The sequence below is a fragment of the Lycorma delicatula genome, chromosome 13, assembly GCF_047948215.1.
Source record: "Lycorma delicatula isolate Av1 chromosome 13, ASM4794821v1, whole genome shotgun sequence".
Taxonomy (NCBI): Eukaryota; Metazoa; Arthropoda; class Insecta; order Hemiptera; family Fulgoridae; genus Lycorma; species Lycorma delicatula.
In genome coordinates this window covers 28,563,706-28,586,613 of record NC_134467.1, presented here as the reverse complement: position 1 = coordinate 28,586,613, position 22,908 = coordinate 28,563,706, and the positions used below count along the sequence as shown (strand labels likewise).

At 29.6% G+C, this 22,908-nt stretch overlaps 1 protein-coding gene across 2 annotated transcripts in view; it reads left to right on the top strand.

Moving 5' to 3' along the window:
* LOC142333544 (uncharacterized) overlaps nt 1-21,000 on the top strand; it is a 28,703-nt gene extending 7,703 nt beyond the window's left edge. The window contains exons 3-4 of one of the 2 annotated variants that reach the window (XM_075380819.1): nt 2,732-8,530; nt 19,271-21,000. In XM_075380819.1, the coding sequence (XP_075236934.1) occupies nt 2,732-8,530; nt 19,271-20,215 (6,744 nt within the window). In that variant the 3' untranslated portion in view covers nt 20,216-21,000. Of the gene's footprint in view, nt 1-2,731; nt 8,531-12,902; nt 15,021-19,270 lie in introns of those variants that run through there. The other variant, XM_075380820.1, reaches the window with a different exon arrangement.
* Nucleotides 21,001-22,908: the final 1,908 nt, after the last annotated feature.

Here is a 22,908-nt window from a genome sequence, read left to right as displayed (position 1 = left end):
CAAAAAAATACAGATTTGTAAGGTATATATTTTTCATTCACTTTTGATGGAAAATGTTATGAATAAAGGGTATTTTCTTACTAAATTAGTTAAATCTGAGTTTATCTTAAATTGAACTTATGTTCTGGTTTATTTGAAGGTATAATGATTTAATTTGAATTATTCTTTGAAAAACTGAAAAAAGTAATTTCTGAATTAATAAAATTTTGTACAAGGGCTATTTGGAAAGTAAGCTAGAGGTAGTAACATAGTTTTTCAACTCATTTTCAAAATGCTATGTCTAACTATCTCTTAATTTTTGGGAAAAGGTGATAATCACTGGGAGCCAATTGCGGGCTGTATGGAGGATAGTTAAACAACTCCCATTAGAAACTGTTGATTTGGCATTGAATGCTTATTACAGTATGCGGATAAGTGTTGTCATGAAGAAAAACGATGCCTGAACTGTGTATACTGGGTCGGTTGTATAGCCCTTCTCAATTTCTTCAACGCCCCCACAGTAAGTTTCAAAAAAATATATATAAATAAAACATTGTGGTGGTTTGAACTGCGGTTACACAGGTTGGAAGTGATCAGGGCTACCAACGTAACTTCTCAAAATTTCCCTATGCCTTTATTTGAATTACAGAAACCCCACCATTCTTTTATGATTTGCCGAGCAACTAATGAACATATTAAAATTTATTAGTTATGTAAAAAAAAATTGAGGTGTAAAAAAACTAAGTATATTTATGTTTTCATTTAATTCATGTTCAAAACCCCATCATTATTTTATGAAGACCCTGTACTTATACATGGGGCATTGATCATATACAGAGTGTCCCATCTAAAACGCAACACAACCTTATATTGGTAGGTATTGAAATAATAAAAAGGCATGTGTAAATGTAAATGTAATTTTTATTATTACCATCCATTACCTTACATTTAGAGTAAATGTTGAAAGTGGCCGCCATCTTCTTGAATACAAGCTTCAATTCTTTTTACAGCGTTTCTTGCAACTTTTTTCAAAGTTTGTGGCTGGATATTTAATACAGCTTGTTCAATATTGACTTTCAAGTGTTCGTGGTTTGTTGCTGTAGGCTTTTTCTTTGAGGTAACCCCGTAGAAAAAAATCCGCCGCAGTCAAATCTGGAAATCACCACAAGCCTCGACCAATAACACGATTACCAAAGAATTCCTCAACGAAATCAGAAGTTGAACCTGCATAGTGCGATGTCGCACCGTCATGCTGTAGCCGGCAGTGTCTGTCTTCCTCTTCCAAGAGTGCGATGAACCGAAATAAAATATCCTGATATCGTTCTGCATTAATGGTGTACTTGAAAAAAATAGGACCGATTATTTTCTTCTGCGATATCCCCCACCACACGCCCAACTTCTGCGGGTGTAATTGTTTTTCATGATAAATGTGGGGATTTTCAGCGCTCCAAATTCTACTGTTTTGGCTGTTTACATAGCCATCCAAATGAAACCGTGCTTCATCTGTGAAAAATAATGAATCCATAACATTAATTCCAGCAACATTTTTTTCAGGCGCATCATCACATATGTTGAGACATGGATCCATATAAAAAATGGGGAGTAAGGAGTGATAAAGGAAGGATACCCAGTGAAGGCTGACCCATCTGTCATCCGGAAAAGTTCTTATAGTGATTTTTTTTTTACTCAAGGGGAGTTTTACTTATTGATTTTCTTCACAATCAATGAATGGTGAATCCAGGATACTATGCCAACTGTTAGTCAACAAAAGCCACCTACCAAATAATACAGGATATGCCCATCAGAGATGTCATCCTTTTCCATGACAATGCCAGACCACACACTTCAATTTTGACAAAGAATAGATTGGAAAAAATGCACTGGGAAACCCCTCTACCACTCCTTACAGTCTAGATTTGTCCCCCTGTGACTATTTTTTGTTTGCGTCCTTGAAAGAATCACCTTGATTTGAAAAAATGAAGACATGAAAGCATGTGTGCAACTGATTGACTACTCATTCTCAAACTTTTTATGAACAACGCATATTCATATTTTGAAATCATTGGCAAAAGTGTGTAGTTCGTGTAGGAGACTATATAGAGAAGTTATGAATTTTATATATTATTAATCAGTAAATTTATAAATAAAAAAAAATTTATATTTGATTCAACTATTTTATTTGAAAAGCTTGCAAACTTTCAGGGGGTAGAAACAAAAAAATTCAGACTATGTATTAGGCAACTGTAGTGGACCTTCTTCAGTACTATTACTAAGAAGGTTTTGAATTTAGGTTCCTAAGTTTCTGAACAATTCACACTCTATACAAAGTTAGGCGGCTACTGGTCTTCTGGGATAGGTATTTCTGATTTTCAAATCATTATCACTTATTACACCAGTAATATTCAACTTGGCTCAGTAATATGCTCAAACATCCACCTGACAAAAATAGATTTTTTGCAGCTTTTTCACAATTTATTTTTGTTAAATTTTATTTTAATGTCTTTTAAGGCACTGTTTTTTACCAGTCTATATACTTTACTGTTAATGGTATACTGGCATATATCACTATAGTCAGGAAAATAATGGAACATATTAATTCTAACCCAACTAACACCTACCTATTAATTTAAAAGGTTAATTAACCTAGGTTAATATAATTTAATTTTTTTTATCTACCTTTTAATTTTAACCTGTTACTTGAATGCAATAGGTAATTTATAATAAATTATTTTGCATTTATCTTTTTTTACAGGACATTATTACACGCAAAGGTAACAGTGATATATCTATTGAGAAGAAACTTGATAATGTTATGTCAAAATGTGAAAGATGTGAGAGATATATAAATAGTTATACTGATGGTGATGTATGTCTTAAACACATATGTAATGATAATTTATTAAAAAACGAAGAAAATGCAAAAGATGATCATAATGAGAATGAAGATAAGTGTTGCAGTTTATGGTTAGATATATTAGAAAATTATTTTCTTAATGGAAATAATTACAATAATAATAATTTAGATTTAAAAATATCAAATTGTTATAATTGTGATAAATTATTTTTAAAAGAAGACACGATTTTGTTACATTATAATAACAGTGAATTTGTGTTTAGTTGTATTGATTGCAAGACATTAGTTTGCGAGGAAAAGGATGATGATGACGTTGATAAAAGTAGTGCAGAAGTTGAAATGGAAGTTTCAGGATCTAAACCACACTCTGTTAGTGATAGTTGTAATATTTATGGCACTGCTGATGATGATGGTAGACGTGATATTAATTCACAGTTATCCAATCGCTTAGAGCCAAGTTGTATTACTGTTGATGATACTGAGAATGATAATGAAATAACAGAGACACAGATCGGTGATTTGGTATCAGAAGTATCTGATTATGATGATGGTGAAGATGATAATATTAATTCGCAAGTATCCAGTTGCAGAGAGTCTAGTTGTATTACTACTGGTGATTATGAGAGTGTTAATGAAATAACAGAGACAAAGATCTGTGATTTGAAATCAGAAATATCTACTACAGAGGTACTGTTACCTGAGCCTAACTTTGAACAGATTGTAAATTGTTCAGAAACTCAGGAACGTAGTTCAACTACTACTTCTAGTGATACTATTGTTCAAGATAATGAACCATTACAATTGCATAGTACAGAGCTGCAGGGACAGGTACCTAATTTAGAGAAAGAAATATCTAATTTGGAACTACAGATATCTAGTCCAATATCACTGGTATGTTGCTCAATGTTAGAAGTAGATAATGTAGAGCCATTAACATCCAATTCAGCGCTCCTTATAACACAAAAGTCTAGCTTGGGACAATCCTCTACTGTAATGGAAATTGATGATGGAAGCATTAATCTAATGGATACGCCTGATTCAGGGATACAGAAAACTAATGAGGAAGTAGATGTGCACAACTTAGAACCACAAACATGTAGGTCAGAATTGCAGCTATTTAATTCAGAAAAACCGTTATCTAATGTTATGGCACAAGTTCAAAATTCATTATCAAAGAAGTTACCTACAGAACCATCTTGTTTAAATATTCTAAGTAATGGTTTGCAAATGCTTAGTTCAGAGAAGCAGGAAAATCACAAACAGACATCTATCTTAGAATGTCAGATGTCCAGGTCAGAACCACAACTATCTAGTTCAAAGCCACAAATATCAAACTTGCCAACCACTTGTTCAGAAGGACCTGAAATATGTAAAGCACACATATCTAATTTAGAGCTGTTGGCATCAACTTCCTTAGGTTTCCATATATTAGATATACAGTCATCTAGTTCTCAGTTTCAGAAACCTCCAACAGAAACACCTTCCTCAGAGACTCAGATGAATAATCTGGAGCTACAGACACCCATCTTAGACACACGAACACCAAACATAACTATACAGAGTATTACTACTGAATTTGGAGGTAATGGTCAGTTACAGATATCTAAGTCAAAATTGCCATTTAATATTGATCAGTCATGTATTACGACTGAATTTAATAAAGAGGTGCAGATGTCTAATTCTAATGAACTTTGTTTGTGCTCTAAAACATCTTTGTCAAAGTCAAAAAAATGTAATTCCAAGCTATCTTATAATACTTTGGAAGATAATGAAAATATTAGATTACAAATGCCTAGAATGGACGTATCAAAACCTGATACTGAAATAAAGAAATCTTGTTTACACACAAAAAATAATTCTACTCCAAATTCTCAGAAATGTAATTTAGAACTAAGTTATATTATAGATAATGATAATGAAAATGTTAGTAGATTGAAAATATCTAAACCGGACATGGAAAAATTTAACTCAAAAGTAATCAGCTCAATAACACAGGAATGTAATATAGAATCAGAGAAATTAAATTTAGAACTATCAAACGAAGCTGAAGGTGATTTTGAATTAATGCTTAGCTCAGAAATGCAGAAGTCTAACTCTGAACCATGTAAATTTGATTTAGATCAATCTTGCATTACTGTACAAGATAATAGGTTGCAAAACCCTTGTAAAAATTTGGCATCCAGTTTAGAACCATTTTGCACTATTGAGAATGAAGAAGAACTGTCAATGACTAGCTCAAAAATCTGGAATAACTCAAAGAAACTTATTTCTGAGTTAGAATTATATGGTATTATAACAAATGCAGATATTAGTGCATTGCAAAAGTGTAGCCTAGTTGTAGACAAAGTAGACCCATGCACAAAGAAAAGTACCTTGATATCAAAGAAACTTTGTTTAGAGTCAGAAAAATCTTGCTCAGTGTCACAGAAGTCAATCTCTAGTTTGGTGTTAGAGCAACCTGTTACTGAAACAGAAAAATCTACTTTAGCAGTCTCAAATAGTAATGTAAAAGATGGACAGAAGAGTGGGTTACAAATGACCAGCTCAGATGTGCAAAAACCTGGATTGGGGATACAGAAAAACTCAAAGAAATCGAATTTAGGGTTGCGTAAAGCATGTAAAAAATTGAAGAAACATAGCTCTGAGTCACAGAAATCTCATCTAGAATTGTCAAACATTAATGTTAAAGACAAAGATAATTGTCAGTTGCAGACTCCTAGTTTGAATTTGCAGGAACTTAATTCTAGTTTAAAGAAAGCTAACTATGAGCCTCGGAAAAACGGCATAGAACAATCATCATCCTCTATTATTAAGGAAAAAAGTGAAGGGTTGGAAATACAGAAAACTAATTTAGAATTTTCAAATATGATTACAGAAAATGAAAATAGAATGCAAATAAATACTTTAGAGAAGCAGAAATCTAGTTTAAAATCATCTGTTTCGGTTGAACATGATGAAAAATCACAAACGCATATCTCAGACATGCAAAAAAACATGAAGAAACCAGACTTTGAGTCACATAAAGCTAGTTTAGAGCTGTCCAATATATCATCAAAAAAAGAAAATAATAGTGATTTGGTAATATCTAGTTCAAAAAATTATAAACTTTTAAAAGATCAAAGTAAAAGATCAGAAAAACGTGACTGTGAATCACAGAAACAAGGTTTAGAACCATCATCCATTATAGATGATGAGATACAGATGCCTAGCTTGAATGAGGAAATCACAATAATAAATAAAAATAATTATAAATTGTTATTTGATAACTCAGAGATTCAGAAATCTAGTGAAATTGCAAAGAGAAATGTTTCTAGGTTACAGAAATCTAATCTGGAACCATGTGTTATAGAAAATGTAGATAATGTTGCACTAGAAATATCAGACTTAAAGGAACCTTGCAATAATTTAGTGAAATCTAGTAATGAATCGAAGAAACCTGGGTGTGATATACCGTGTATTTCAATTGATGATGATGATGATGATGATGTAGTTATTGTCAATCAAATACAAGTATCTTCTTCAAATGTACAACCATATTTTATTACAATTACTGATAGTGATGAAGAAAATGATTGTACTGTGATTAATAAAGATAACAATTCATTGGGAAAAAATAGTGATAAAATTAACTCAGGAATATCAAGGAACACATTGCCAGATCAATCTTGCATTACTATAAAAGATAATAGGTTGCACGACTCTGGTAAAAATTTGATGTCTAGTTTAGAACCATCTTTCACTATTGAGGATGAAGAAGAACTGCCGATGACTAGCTCGAAAATCTGGAATAACTCAAAGAAACCTATTTCTGAGTCACAGAAATATAGTTTAGAATTATCTGGTATTATAAAAAATGCAGATAATAGTGCAGTGCAAACGTGTAGCCTAGATGTAGACAAAGTAGGCCCATGCACAGAGAAAAGTACTTTGATGTCAGAAAAACCTTGCTCAATGTCACAGAAGTCAATCTCTGAGGCACAAAACTCTGCTTTAGAAGAACATTGTGTTACTAAAGACGATGATGAAGGGTTGGAGATGCATGAGCCTTTTATAGAACCAAAGAAACTGAGCTTTGTATTACATAAAAGTAATTTAGAACCATCAAATCTTGGTAATAAAGGTGGATTACAAACACTTACCACAAATTCAGAGAAATATATTACAGATACAAAGAAACCTAGCTCTTCATCAAAGAAACAAAGTTTAGAACTATCTTGTGTTAATGAAAAAGGGTTGCAGATATCTAGTTTGGTGTTAGATAAACCTGTTATTGAAACAGAAAAATCTACTTTAGCAGTGTCAAATACCAGTGTAAAAGATGGAGAGAAGAGTGGGTTACAAATGGTTAGCTCAGATGTGCAAAAACCTGAATTGGAGGTACAGAAAAACTCAAAGAAATCCAATTTTGGGTTGCGTAAAGCATGTAAAAAATTGAAGAAATCTCATCTAGAATTGTCAAACATTAATGTAAAAGATAAAGATAATTGTCAGTTGCAGACACCTAGTTTGGATTTGCAGGAACTTAATTCAAGTTTAAAGAAAGCTAGCTATGAGCCTCAGAAAAACGACATAGAACAAGCTTTAGAACCATCATCCATTATAAGTGATGATATACAGTTACCTAGCTTTGATGAGGAAAACACAATAACAGATAAAAATAATTATGAATTGCTATTTGGTAACTCAGAGATTCATAAAGCTAGTGAAAATACAAATAGAACTGTGTCTAAATTACAGAAATCCAATTTGGAACCATGTGTTACACAAAATGAAGCTAATGTTGCATTAGAAATATCTGACATAAAGGAACCTTCCAATAATTTAGTGAAATCTAGTAATGAACCGAAGAAACCTAGCTGTGATATACCTTGTATTTCAATTGATGATGATGATGTAGTTATTGTCAATCAATTAGAAGTATCTTCGTTAGATGTACAATCGTCTTTTGTTACAATTATTGATAGTGATGAAGAAAATGATTCTACTGTGATTAATAAAGATAACAATTCATCGGGAAAAAATAATGATAAAATTAACACGATGCCTATTACGCCATCTGCGTCCACATCAGATTTAAATGTAAATGTTAAAAAGTCAAGTCAAGAATTGAATAAGTCAGAACAGTTAAATGTAATCAATAATATAAATAAAGATGTAACTAAAGAGTTAAGGATTCAATTAAAGAAAATTAATGTTAATAATTTGGTGAAAACGATTGTTAGTGAAATTAATCCGAAGAAATTGCGTAAAGAAATTTTGTTATCTAGTAAAAATGAAAATGAAGTCAATTCTTTAAAAAGTAATGAGAATAGCAATAATAATAATATGAAATTGTATCAAAAAATATTTTCTAATAATGTTAATCCAGTAAAACAGATTGATAGTAACAGGAAATTAAATGAACTGCAAAATCCAAAACCATCGTGTAGTAGTGATAAAAATAAAAATGTTGATTTTTCACACAGTAAAAATAATAATGATACTAGCAATATAAAAAAGAATAAAAAGTCTGTTAATGATATTAATTTAACTGGAAATAATGACTATAGCAAAGTAAAAAAACAAAAATTGGATTCATCATCATCATCATCATCTTGTCGGAGTAGTAGCGATACAGATTCTGATTGGGATTCATCTACCGAAAGTAGTTCAGATACAGATTCAAACATTAGGAGGACATACAAAATGAAAAATGATGTGAGTAAAAATTTATTATTATAAAAACCCATTTCACTTAATCTTTAGAAATATTATAGAGAATAGTTTCAGGAATCCAAGGTCAGATTAGTAGTTTAACTTAATTTATAGTAATTTACTTGAAAATGAATTTATAGTTTTATTTGTGTACAAGCTACTAATTTTTATATCTTTGTTATATGACTGTTTTTTTTTTTTTTATCTTGCATAATATTGCCATGTTTTCTTATCAAATTGATGTGTTTCATTCATGAATAATACTTTTTTCTATTCCAGTATTGTATGTTTGAATCATAATGAGTTTTGTTATGAAACAAATTTTCTTTAAGATTCAGGTGTTCAAAGCATTACACTGTTTATTATTTTGTTAATTATGTTGGATTCTGAGGAAAAACCGATGTTTTCCCTCAAAATGTTTTAAAGAAAAAGGCAACTCATGTTTTAAAGAAAGGGCAGAATTTATGACTAATTGCGTATTGTGACAGAAATTGTTTAATTTTTTTTTTAATTAAAAAAATATTCGATTAACTGTGTATTCTGTCATTGTTTTAAATCAATTATCTCAATATTCACTCATAGAAAAAATATGTATGCGATTCTCAATAATGGCCATTAATGCACTCTTGTGAAATTCACAACACTTGCCAAGGTTTTTGTTGTAACTTACTTTTTGTACTCTTTCATTAATGGCTATTATTAACTTGCATAGTTGTGAAATCGTGTAATTTTTTTGTGATATTCATTCTTTAATGTTAGCTATACATTCTTAATATTAGTCAGTTAAATAGTATAACTAGGGTTAAAATAACAATTAAAATATAAAACAATTAAAAACATAAAAGATATGATATAGATATCTATCAACTTAGGTTTCTATAGTCAACTGCAGAATTGAGTAAATCGTGTTGTTCATGTATTTAAATATAGAGCTATAGTGTTTATTACAAATTTTTTTAAATTTATATTCTCTCCTCTGTGTTACCAATAAAGATTAAACAATCATTCCCAGTAAACAAATATGACAAGCAAGAGTCCTTATCAAGAAAAAATGAATTAAACTTAAAATTTTTATAATATTCGTCGCTGATTAATTTTAAAAAAACGATTTTTATAAAATAATTATTATAATTTATGAATTTCCAAACTTTGCTAAAATAAACGTTTATTTTTAAAAAATAACATTATTCACTAATACCAAACAGATAATGTAATTGTTTTTATGTAATTCTATGCAGTACTTCGGCTTAAGAACCTTATTATGTTGCTGTCTCTTTAGTAAATACCAAATCATTTAAAAAAATTTTCCCATAAATATTTATTTAAAATATAATTAAAAAATTTTCTCTTCAATTAATACTAACTAAAAAAATTAATTTTTTTGCGTCCTGTTTACAGTGTTCGTAAATATATTCAAATAATTGTAATTGATACTTTTTGAATTGTGATTTATTGTTCGTATTTAGTATCTTCATATATTTATACTAATATTACATGTGTGTTTATTTTTTAAGTAAGTAATGTAGATTTCTATTACATATACTTTTATAAAATAATAAGTATTTTGTGATACTGTTTTGATCAACTTTTTACTATGGGGTGCAGTTCATTTTTTAAATCCATAGAGTAGCATATCTATCCATTCCTAACATAATCTACGTAATTTATTATTATCTACTGATCAGAATAAAAAGATTTACTTTTTCTAAAGTAATTTATCTGTAACTGTTAACAGCTTTAGAAAAATCTTTAATAGGTTGTGTGTCTCAGTGGAATACTTTTTTTTTATATGTGTTCCACTAATTGTAGTTGTCTTGACACATCAAAGTAACAAGCTCTGCTACAATTAGATCAGTATTTCTCTTCTACAGTATAATTAACTGCGATCAATGTTGACTTTTGACTGTGATACTACTACTAATGACTGTGATCATTAGTAGACTTTTATTGTGGTTATTAGTCGTTAATAAATATCCCCACTAGCTTGCCATGCATAATTTTATATATTGCTGTGTAATTTTGTAGATTTAATCTATGGAACATTTAATTAATTAATATTATAAATTAAATAAACACCGAAACACAGTTTAAGAATTGATGTATTAAAACTCTAAAAGTACTTTTGCGAGCTACTCGCATCATCAGTTGGTGATGTTAATTAATTAAATGTGGTTTAGGCATCTGGCATTTTATCTTATTACACTGTTTGTTAAGGATACAGTTTACATTAAATTTTTTTTTACTGTGCTTTAGAATGTAATTGAAGCAGTGCCGTTAGTAGAATACATCTGAACCAGAGAAGAAAATATTAATCTTTTTATTATAAATAATGTATCTCGTATAAAAGAAGTGTTTATATTTTTTGTTACATCAAATGGCACCAAACATTGATTTATATGTATTGCACGTGTATTATTACATTGTAGTGAATGGGTTAAGAATTCATCTTCTTGCTCATATTTTATTCTATATCTTTTTAATTTGTTTGCATACATTATATAGTCATTAATTATTTTTGTTTTGGTAGAATTTCTCTTAAAAAATCTTTTTTAAAGGGAAATCATTCTTATAAATCTTAATATCCTTTAAATGTATGAGCGATCTCAAAAATAAAATTCTGTTGGGGCAGGATTTTCAAAATCGAGCATCTATTGCATTTTTTTATTATTACTATATATGTGACTGGCAGCTCCTGCCTCCGGTTGCTTAATTAAAACATTTTATTTTATGTTTTTTAATCAAGTAGCTGGAGGCAAGTGCAGCCACATTTTTTTTTGCCTTCAGTAATTTGACTGGTTTGATACAGCTCTCCAAGATTTTGTATCTAGTGCTAGTCGTTTCATTTCGGTATACCCCCTACATCATATATCCCAAACAATTAGTTTTACATATTCCAAACGTTGCCTCCCTGTACAATTTTTCCTTCTACCTGTTCCTCCAATATTAAAGTGACTATTTCAGGATGCCTTAATATGTGAGCTAAAAGTCTGTCTCTTCTTTTAACTATATTTTTTCCAAATGCTTCTTTCTTCATCGATTTGCTGCAACACCTGTTCATTTGTCACTTTATCCACCCGTCTGGTTTTTAACATTCTCCTATAGCATCACATTTGAAAAGCTTCTAGTCTTTTCTTCTCAGGTCATATATAATGTAATAATAATAATAATAATGACAAAATGCGATAGATGATTGATTTTGAAAAGCTTATCTCAGATTTTTTTTTGAGATGAACAAGTTCCCCTTGTTAGGTGACCTAAATTAGTCAACTTGTTTGGGTGTAGCTCTGAATTTCTATGTTGCATAAAACATAATTTTGATTGGTGTTAGTGTAGCACTGATTTAACTTTCAACTCGTTTGTTTTCTGAGGCATTCACAGTCACAAACGGTTCTGTCAAATCTGGAACAGGTACGGGGTTCGTTCTTCTGCAGTTTCAGTCAGTTAGTTTGAGGGAATCACGTTAGGTTGGATGTGGAGATGCCGATTTGAGGTCCATATGAAAGCAAAATTTGATTTGTATTTTACTGGTGCAAATGTCTGCTGAGACATTTACATCAGTGGCATCCCAACCGATGCCTGGCAGATGACTGTGAGATAGATGTAATCAGTTAAAGGGTCTAAAGACGACCTCTGGTAAAGCCCCTCAGGGCTCGGAACAGAGGAGGTGGTGTGGCAACCAGTATCATCACAAAGTGGGTGTCTTTCCCCTACAAGGCTGGGATGCTTTCTTCAATATGGGCAGTGATGTCTCATTGGTACATCTTATTAAAATTGTATTCTAAACTCTTTGCAATGAAGTTATGTTCTCTGGGTTGCAGTAAGATTTAGGATAAAAGTTTTTTCCTCAAAGCTAAGTCTTGATTCAGCCATTATTTTAATCAATTCGCGAGAAAAAAAATCAAAAAAGGCTTTGTAGTTGTTAGCTGTAAAAGATTTTTTTTTTTGGGATTCAATATGAAGTCCTGTTAACCAATATTTCTAATATTCCAACTGTTAATGTAAACAACAATATTTTTTTTTTCTGAAAACTTCTTGTTGGTTGAAAGAGTGTGTACAAACATTTTGTATGTCATAAATAAAATTCTAAAATTTTAGTCATTTTAACAATTTTCTGCTAACTGTTTAGCTGTACTGGCTCAGCTCTTTATTTTGAAAATCCCGGGTTCAAATCTTGGTCAGACTTGGCATTTTTCACATACAAAAAAATGTGTTATTATCATCCTATATATATCTATGTTTTGAACTTGTTTGGTGGATTAATTATATTTCTAAAAGAAGAGAAAATGTATAACTATTTGAAAAATTCAATTAAAAATATTTGTTTAATGTTAAGAAAATTATTATTTATCAATAATTTTGTAAAAATTGCTTACAGGTATAAAACAAATATATATAGAAATAAAATTACTACATTTTAATAAATGGTAGTATATTTAAGAAACTCTGCTTTGAAATTTCTATATAATCAAATAAAATGATTTTTCATTACACTTTAGTGGTGGAAAGTGTATGTCTGTCATTTTGAACTTCAAAAATATATGGAGTTTTTAAAAAAGAAATTCACTGTTGTTTTAGGTGATTGAATATTTATTATATTTTATCAAAAGTGTAGCAATTGACACATTCTGGCAAGTTTTGTTCAGGAATCAGAAAAATAACTTAAAAATGTAATTTTTTATTTATTTACTCAATTATAAAAAAGTAATTCTGAGTTCCTTCTGAAAAATGCAGATACCACTGTTACAATGTACATACTAAAAAAGTCATGAAAATCAAAAGGTAACCTAAATAAAATTACTAACTTTGAATAGTGAATCTACAGTACTTTTGAAAATTAAAATATTCACTATTATTTTATTAAAAAAAAAAAAAAAAAATTTAACAGTTAATAAAACTGAGCTATTTAGAAAGGATAAAAGATTAGTTTTGTATAAAGCTATGAAATCTCATTATTATAAATTTAACACTAAAGTTCAGAGTTGAATAATGAGAGTAACGAAGGAAAAAATAGAATATTAATCAAACTACCTAAAAGGGATTGCTTGTATTCAATCAGAAGGATAGAGTTACAAATTAACTTTGGTGAGAAGTAAACTAGGAAATGTAATCTGAACAAATGAGATTTGAGTAAAGTTTTACATCAAACATCGATTAGAAGCCATAAAAATATTCAATTTTTTTTTATAAGTGATACAGTAGCAGAAAAGAGATTTACTAGGGTCATAAAAGAACCCAACTAAAGGAAAGGGTCATATATGAAGGTCCTTTAATAATTAAAGACAACAAATAGCTTTGGAGGCAAAAATAGTTTGTAAAAGGATTATGATACTGTCAGAATAGTAAGTTTTGATGATTTAATCGGCTATTTGAGTAAAATTAATTTGTGTATAATCTTAAAATCTCATTTTTGGATGGTAAGTCCTCTTCAAGTTTGTGAATTAGAACAGTGTGCTGTGATCTGTTTTTTTTTCTTTCTGAAGTTGAAAACCAATTAACATTTACTTTCTTGTATGATCAAACAATACGGATTAAGTTGTACGAATTGCAGAAATTTTTACAAGCGGGTCAATTAGACAATCGAACCTCAGTGACTTACAAGAATTATTCTGGACGTCCAATTGAAATTTCAACTGCATCACTTGAAATTTGCTTGTACTGTCTTGTCTAAGAAGATTGACTGACAGATTGTCTGTACAGTTTATAAAATTATCACAATAAGTTCAAGTAAGATGGAACGCAAGACGGGTTTTAAGAGGTTTGACTGGTCACCATGAGGAGAGAAACTTAACATAAGCATCTGCTGGTACCAGCAAGAAGGTGATGTTTTTGTTTGCACAGTATTCTTACCCATGATGAGAGGTGGATTTACCATTACAAGCCAGAATCAAAAAAGATAGAGCATGGAGAGAAGCACATAAGTTCAGGTGTTAAGAAAAAAATTCCAAACCCCCTGACCATCAGCAGGAACATCAAAATGACAATCTTTCAGGATTTAAAACGCCAGTTTGTTGATTTTTCTAGAAGCTCAACAAACAATAAACTGCTCCTACTATGGACATTCTTATTGACACATTGAAGCAAGCAGTGTCGAAAAAACCCTGGATTATGATAACTGACTTCACCACAGCTTCAGATAACTTGCAAAACCATCGAAAAATTGCATCGGAATGTACTACCTCATCCCCCTACCAATCCTGGCTCAGCCCCATTGGATTTGTGCTTGTTTGGTCTATTCAAGAAGGTGCTACAAGTTTTAATCGCAGTGAAGTGCGAAATTGGTTCTTGATATCGAGACAAAGATTCCTTTGCAGCAGTCATAAATAAGAGATGGGAAGTATGTTCTTCTTGCTGGTGATTATGTTGAAAAGTGAAAAAAGTTACTTTTATTTTGTTTCAGATTATTGAATGACTCTCATATAAAAAAAAAAGATAGTAAAAGTCATTCATAATAAGTGATTTTACTGTAACTCATTCACTGCCATGAAAATAAATGATCTGCAATATTTTATTCAAATCTAATTTTTTTCTTTTATCACTAGAACTATTGCATCAATTCCTTTCTTAGAATAATAAAATTATTCGTAATTAAATTAAAGATGGTTTATCCCATTTTAAATAATACTTTAAACAGAACTGCTTCAATTTCTTTCTAAATGCAATAATTGAATAATGTATGGAAAAAACTGTATTCCTTAACAATCTGGTTGTTACTTAACTTCTAAAATGTATCAGAATAGAATCATAGAAACTGGATGATGTGAAATAAAATGAATTTGTAATAACATAAGCAACCATCTGTTTCTCACAGACCACCAGTATTAACCTCAGGGTATTATTGTAAAATAACGTATAAAAATTGTAAACCGAAAATGTTAAATTAAGTTGAAAATACAAATAAAAAGAAAACAAAAAAATATTAACGTAACTAAAGATGGATTATAAACAATTATAACTTATTATAGATTTCCATGCTTTCTATAATCTTTTCTACATTCATTTTTTGACAAAATATTTTTATTCAATAATAGTCTGAAAAATTAACAATTTTTGGAAATTATTAAACTAAGAAAACTGTTATTTTTTTATTAATTTTTCATTGGCAATGAATGATAAAACCATATTTTTAGCATTTAATGAAAAGGTAGAATATTTAAAAAAATTAATTAAATTTAATAATGCAGCATGGCTAAAAGACTGATCTTTTAGGCTATCAATATTCAAAAAGAATAATAAATACGGAATTCTAAGAATTAACACAAGCTAGATAAAAAAAGTGATAAAAGATCTTATTTTATCTAAATGATACATCTTAATAGAAATTGAAAATAATTTAAGGTAAGTCAGGTTATAAATGAAAAATATTGAAATTAATAATCAACAGCTTTCATGCCCAAGTAGGTTTTTAGTATTCAGTTTAAATTTGTAGGAAAATAAAATAAAATTTTTAACATATATGTTTTCTCCTTAAAATAACTGTATAAATCACTGATTCCCAATTTTTTAGCTCCATGATCCACAAAAAGTAAGAAAAAAAGAAATATATAATGAATAGTTAACAAGCCAACCCCCCCACCCCACATCCCCAATCCAATAAAACCTAGTTAAAACTATTTAGCTACATTGATAGAGACTGGTATGAAGTGTGCAAACATGAGAAATTTACAGATTTCGGCTTGATGTGTATGTCCTTATAATTTGGTCTGCTTGCAAATAATATTACCTGTGAGAGCATCATGTTCGAACATGCATATGAGATATGTTTGTACATGTCCTGCTCTTAGCAGTATAAAAGAGGCTTAAGGGATTTTAGTTTGCTGTCAAACAGTGTAACTGTGTTTTGTTTTTTTTCAATTATGTACTACTTCAAAATGAATAAATCCAGTGAATCAATTGGTAAAGAGACAAGATAGTACATTGACATTTATTTAAATTATGATTTTTACCTCATTGGATGGAAAGCCTCAGTGCGTTGTGCGCTTTCCAACAAAAGGATAAAGTCATAAAAATGAATTTGAAACTTTGTAACTAAACATCTGAATCATAAAAGCAAGCTCTTGGAAGTGTTTGAAAGAAAATGACATATTTTAAGAAATCAACAAGCTTCTATTTGTGTAAATCTGTAAAGGCATACTGATAAAAGTACACTTGAAGCATCTTATCTCGTAGCTTGTGTAGTTATGATGACCAAACCCCATAAAATTACAGAAAATCTCATATTGCCTACTGCAGTTGATATTGTCAATGATTTAATTGGCATGGAAGAAGCAAAAAATAGAAAAAATTCTGCTTTTTACGATGAAGTATCAAGGCAAATTGATGATGTAGTTGCAAATGTTCGTAATCAGATAATTCACCAAATGAGTTCAAGAGAATTTTTTAGTATTAAATTTGATGAATCAATAGATAGGGCAAACATTTTTCACAGTTATGTTTTGTTAGATATGAGTGCGATAGGGACAGATCAATTAAAGAAAATATGTTGTTTTGCAAATCAGTGTCTGGTTGTGCAATAGTCTAGTTGTGCATCTTTTTGATGCTTTTTATGAAATAACTAAAAACTATCACATAGATGGATAAAATTCATCGCAGTATGTAGCGATGGTGCAAAAGTGATAACAGGAAAGAACAGTGGATTTCTGAAAAAATTAAAAGATAGTCTTATACCAAGGGCAGAATAAGACACACTGCTTCCTTCACAGACATGCTCTTACCACAAAAAATATGCCGGAAAATCTCACAGATTCTTTGCAAAGCTGTAAAAATGGTTAATTTTAAGTCGACCATTACAAAATATGCTGTTGGCCTAAACTATGCGATGAAGTGGATGAAAAGAAAAAAATTCCTTTGCCATACAGAAGTCAGATGATTATAGCAGGGAAAAGTGTTAACCCAGTTATTTGAATTGCAAGATGAATTAATAATATTTTTCCAGGATGAACAGACTTTATTCTCAATGGCGTAACAAAATAATGAGTATATGTTGCTGTTTGCTTATTTAGTTGATGTATTTCACATTTAAATGACTTAAATGTGAGATCCTTTACAAGGACCTCGTAAAAACATTTTATTAATGACAAGACAAAGTTCATACTTTCATTAAGAAGCTTGATATCTGGATTATTCACCTTCAGAGCAAATATTTTGATGCGTTTTCCTAAATTTTAATCATATTGAGAAAAATGTAGATGAAGATATTCACCACCATTTGGATAGCACGAAGATACATTTGTGCGATGTAAAAATTCAGTTGAGAGTATTTCCCAGAAGATAAAAATGATTTCTTAAAGAGATGGGTACTGAATCCATTTAGTGGAAAACATTGCAGCTGTTAAGTTACCGATTGAGATTCACAACCAGCACGTCAAAAGCACTAAAAATTAAATATAGGTATCATCTTATCACTTTAAAACAATTATGTGTTAACATAGATCCATGTATGGAATTACTTTTAAATGAAAAACAATTGCAACCATCTCATTAATTTATTTTTTTTACATGTATACTTATATGTAAGTAAAATGTTTATAATAAATGATTTTCTTTTCTTGTAAAATGATTTCATCTATAGTTGTAGGCTAATTTTATGACCCTCCCCCCAGGTTGAGAAATGCTGATGTAAATAATAGATTGGAATGGTATACAATTTTAAAAAACACATTGTAATTTTATATTTTGCAAAAACAAAGTAAAATTGTTAAATTATTATAAAATAGATTTTTAATTTTCTTGATATAAAATTAGAAATGGATTTCAATATTTAAAGAAATGGCTGCCCCTCACCACCAAATCATTTTGAGAAATATACAAAAATCTAGAAATATACAAAAATCTAGAAATATCTAGAATATAGAGTTCAGACATTTATATACACATTGTATATTAAACAGATGAAATAAATACTCTTGCCTTGATGCAGTGGTATGCCAAAATTTTAATTTAAATGAAAACGTTGTATACTTAAGGTGAGGGTTTTTGTCAAACAAAAAGAAACTGTTCATTGTACAAACTGTTGGGGAAAAAAACACTTTTTATTAATGTTCACACTTCATTTTACCATTACAGTAGTTTTCCAGTAGTTTCATTTCAATATTTTTCTCAGTGGCATTGGCTGCAGGATGTTTCTGTTTCTGCCAGCAAATACCATATATCATTCTATTACAAGATTTGACAGTTTTGACCCTTTAATAAGATTTAAAAGGTTTTTGAAACTATTCGATCTGTCATCTTAGCAGTTAACCTACAGCACATTTAATATTGATAGTTAAATAGTTTGCTGGGTAAATGACCTGTTCACAGCTAATAGGAAACTGTATATTCACTTCAGCTGTTTTACGTTTTTTAGAGCAAGCTAACATCTTTGTCTGGTAATTCAACATGTTTGCTATTGGCTAAAAAAAAAAAAAAAACATTGTATAGAGGTGAAACAACAGTTATTTTTTTTTTCTAAGAAACAACAGTTTATTCAAACCCTTCGATATTTTCTGACACATCACTAGTGTATTGCTTAAGGTAAACACTTAATCTCCTTCTTATACCTGTAATATTTATAATGCATCTAAGGTAAGAGAAGCACTTTGTCTTTGTACAGATATAATGTGCAGTGAACGGCAATTTATTTATTCTCAAGAATTTTTCAATCATTTTTGGAATTGAGGTCATTTATGATTACTTTAGTTTAGCAAAAATAAACAAAAGAATTTGAGTTGTATATTTAGGGAAAAAATTTTTATTTTATGTTTACAGGTTAGACACAAAGAATGTGAACGTGATTTAAAACAGAAAGAAGATAAAAAAGAATATAAATGTATGTATTGTAAAAAAATGTTTTATAATAGAAATGGATTTAACCAGCACATTACAGAATGTAAGAGTAGATATACCTATCGTTGCAAATTCTGTACAAAGAAATTTCTTTCTAGGAAACAATTAAGAGACCATTACTGTCCTAAGAGAAGCTCTACGAACCATTTTATTTATAAATTTAAAAATCCTAGTTCAAGAATGATGTACACTTACAATACGTTCAGTCAAAAATATATTTGTAATTGTTGTAATCAGACATTTAAAATTAGACGTGAATTAGATTTGCATATTAGTAAGCATAATAAATCGATAAAATATACTTGTGATATATGTAAAAAATTGTACGATTCACTGATTGAATACAATGAGCATAAATTATCGCACAACTCAGAAAAAAGAGAAAAAAAGAAATATAACTGTAAAATTTGTAAAATGAAATTTTCTCATAGACGTTATTTAATCTTGCATACAAGTTTGGAACACGAAAGTGAAAAAACGTATAAATGTGATAATTGCAAGAAGATGTTCTTATGCCAACGAAAATTAGCAAAACATACAGTTAAAAATCACCCGACCAGCCACAATGAAAGTAATGATGAAAAAATTAGCGTAGATAAAGAAGAAAGTCACGTTTGTATGTTTTGTAAAAGATCATTTTCAGAAAAACGTGATTTAAATATTCATATCGGGTTTCATGCCGATGAGAAAAAGTATAACTGTGAACATTGTGATTGTAGTTTTTTCGATGGTAATTATTTGTTATGGCATATTAATTCTGCACATGCAGTTATGTATACTTGTGATATTTGTAAAAAAATATTTTGGGATAAAAATCATTTTAATTTTCACGTGGAACAATATCATGAATCGATTTTAAAGAGTTAAAAAAATGTTTACAATAGAAATAACCGATAATGATTTTCATGTAGCGAAATATATATATATATATTTTAAATCTGCAAAATGTACATGTGTCGATGCAAATACTCTTCAATTAAGATTAAAAAATGATCAAAGTCGACTTTTCTTTCATACCTTTCCAAATGAAATTAATGTGAACATAAAGATGATGTTGATTTCCACTTTGACTGATATTATGGGAAACTTTTGACACTTCCTTGACAGTTTTTGAAACAATATTTTCAATATATTTGACATATTGAAAATAAAGTCAAACATATGTTTGACTTTTGAACATAAAACTAATCTTGTTAAAGTTTGAAGTATTCTGTATTGTAATTATTATTTTTGAAAAGATATCAGAGAAGTTAAGACTCATTGTATGGACATCTAAGTGGAACGTATTTGATCTTATCTATTTTTATATCTTTATAACAGATAGTTAGGTGTTATACAAACTTGTTTCGTACAATTATTTTTCTTCATAAACTACAATGCTCATTAATCTGTTTTTTTTGTAAAATTTGATTTGATAGTTTAAGTTATATACTACATTTTTATATTAATTCTAGAAATTATTTGTATAGGGAGTATATTATATTGTTATTGTATTTTATTGAATCTTAGTTTTTGCATTATCTTGTTAAAAATTTAATTTAAAATATTAGGAATTTTATTTATTTTGATGCAAGGTTGCATCTATGAATTGGAATAAAAAATATAATGAAGACTAAATTCTTTTATGTATTTAATTTTTTAACATGTAATAAATTTGATTCATAAAATCATTTAACGTTGATAATTTCCTACTTTTAAAAATAATTTACTGTTGACTATTGTCTAATTTACAGATGATTATTTCACTGTCCAGTCTTATTATATATTTAATACAAATCTAGTGGTGTCTGAGTTTGTTACTCTTTTGTGCAAAAATTATTTAACAAAGCTGAAATTTACATAAAAATAGTTTTTATACCTGGAAAGAACATAGGATTATGGCCATTTTAAACTGGATCTATGTTCCTTGCTGATATTAAACGTTACTATGGCCATACCATTGGTGAAATGAAAATCTGAGACCGCTTGCAACATTTGAAATTAAATGCTTTTACAAAAAAGGTTGGTTTTTCAAATCTTTCGGTTATTAAGAAAAATTGTTTTAAAGATGCAATGGTGTACGACACACATTTCTTTAGACTTGTCCTTCACCGTTTTCACAAATGTTTCCGGTGGAAAGTGGAGTGAACTGTAGTAAAGTTGTTTTAGTAGTTTACTCTAGTAAAGTGCTTAAAGTTGCTTTTTTCAATGACAATAAGTCACAATGGCAAACACTTAAACTGGCTGACACTTGAAGTCTCCACTAGGAGTGTCAATGCTTCTCACACATGGGCAATTTTATGTGGCCTGCTCTGTACTCTCCTGTGGGAGTCTGAATATATATACAGTGCAGAGAGGAAAGTTGTATATATTGTATACAAATCCATTCTTTAGATTACGTCTGGATTGTTTCAACACAACAAACACATTTTTTATGGTATTTTAGAAAGCGTTATCAAAATGAGTGTTTCCACTTTCTTTTGATGATTATCAATTATAGAAACTGGTTGACTACTGTGAGGGTCAATGAAGATAAATCTACAATAAAAATGGAATGACAAAAGTGTTGTGTTTATTGTATATAAGTTATCAGCATATTTTAAATGATGAAAACTTTTGAATGATTTTGGGGTGGTATATGAGAGTAGGAGGTACCTTCAAAGTGTTTTAATGAATGATTCAATTCTTTTAATAATTTCTTAGTTATGCTGAAAGAAACTTGTCAATTAATTTTTCAGCATGGATAAAGGCCATATATGTTGTAATGGGATTTTGACTCTCGTAGAGATGTCAAACAAACTTTTATTATTTTTGTTAACTTTATAATTGTAACATTGTCGTCTTTTCATAAGCTAATTAAGTTTATTTTTCAATTTATTCACAGTAGTACACAATGAAACTTAAAATAATTTTATTTGATTAAATATGCAAATGAAGAAACATCTTACAAAGTTGTTTTTTCTTCTTAAATTAGTGTCATCCTTCATAATTGAAAATTATGTATTTATTAAATGGGGAATGCATCTTCAAAAAGGCTTTATTGAAGTTTTACAGTTTTAAAGATTTCAACACGTATGACAAACGTAAATAATTTATGTTAGCAAATTAAGCTATGCACCATTATAGGCTTAATAAATTAAGTACTAAGCAGCTAGTACTTAATCTTGACATTTTATGGAAGTTAAAATGTGTGTGCTTGCCTGACCTACACCCTTAACAACTACTGAAAGAGCTGCTGCCCTCTTTCAGGAATCATTCCTAAGTCCGGCTTTCAACAGATACTTCTTTATATTGTTGCTATTCTGTATCACTAAGCACTCAAGCCCACGCACCATCGGCAAGGTCTCATTTATGGAGGGAGATATATAGAGTATACTATAGGTATACTTTAAATGTATATCTCTAGTATGAAGTATACATTTTTGAAAAATATTTAAACCAAAGGGAGATGAGAAAGAAAAAGTTTTCTCTAAAATGCCTCTGAAAAAATATCAAATTGTTTTTTTCACTATATCTGCTGCTTAATGAATTTTGAAAAAAAAATTATATGATTAATGCCTCATATATAAAAATATTTTAGC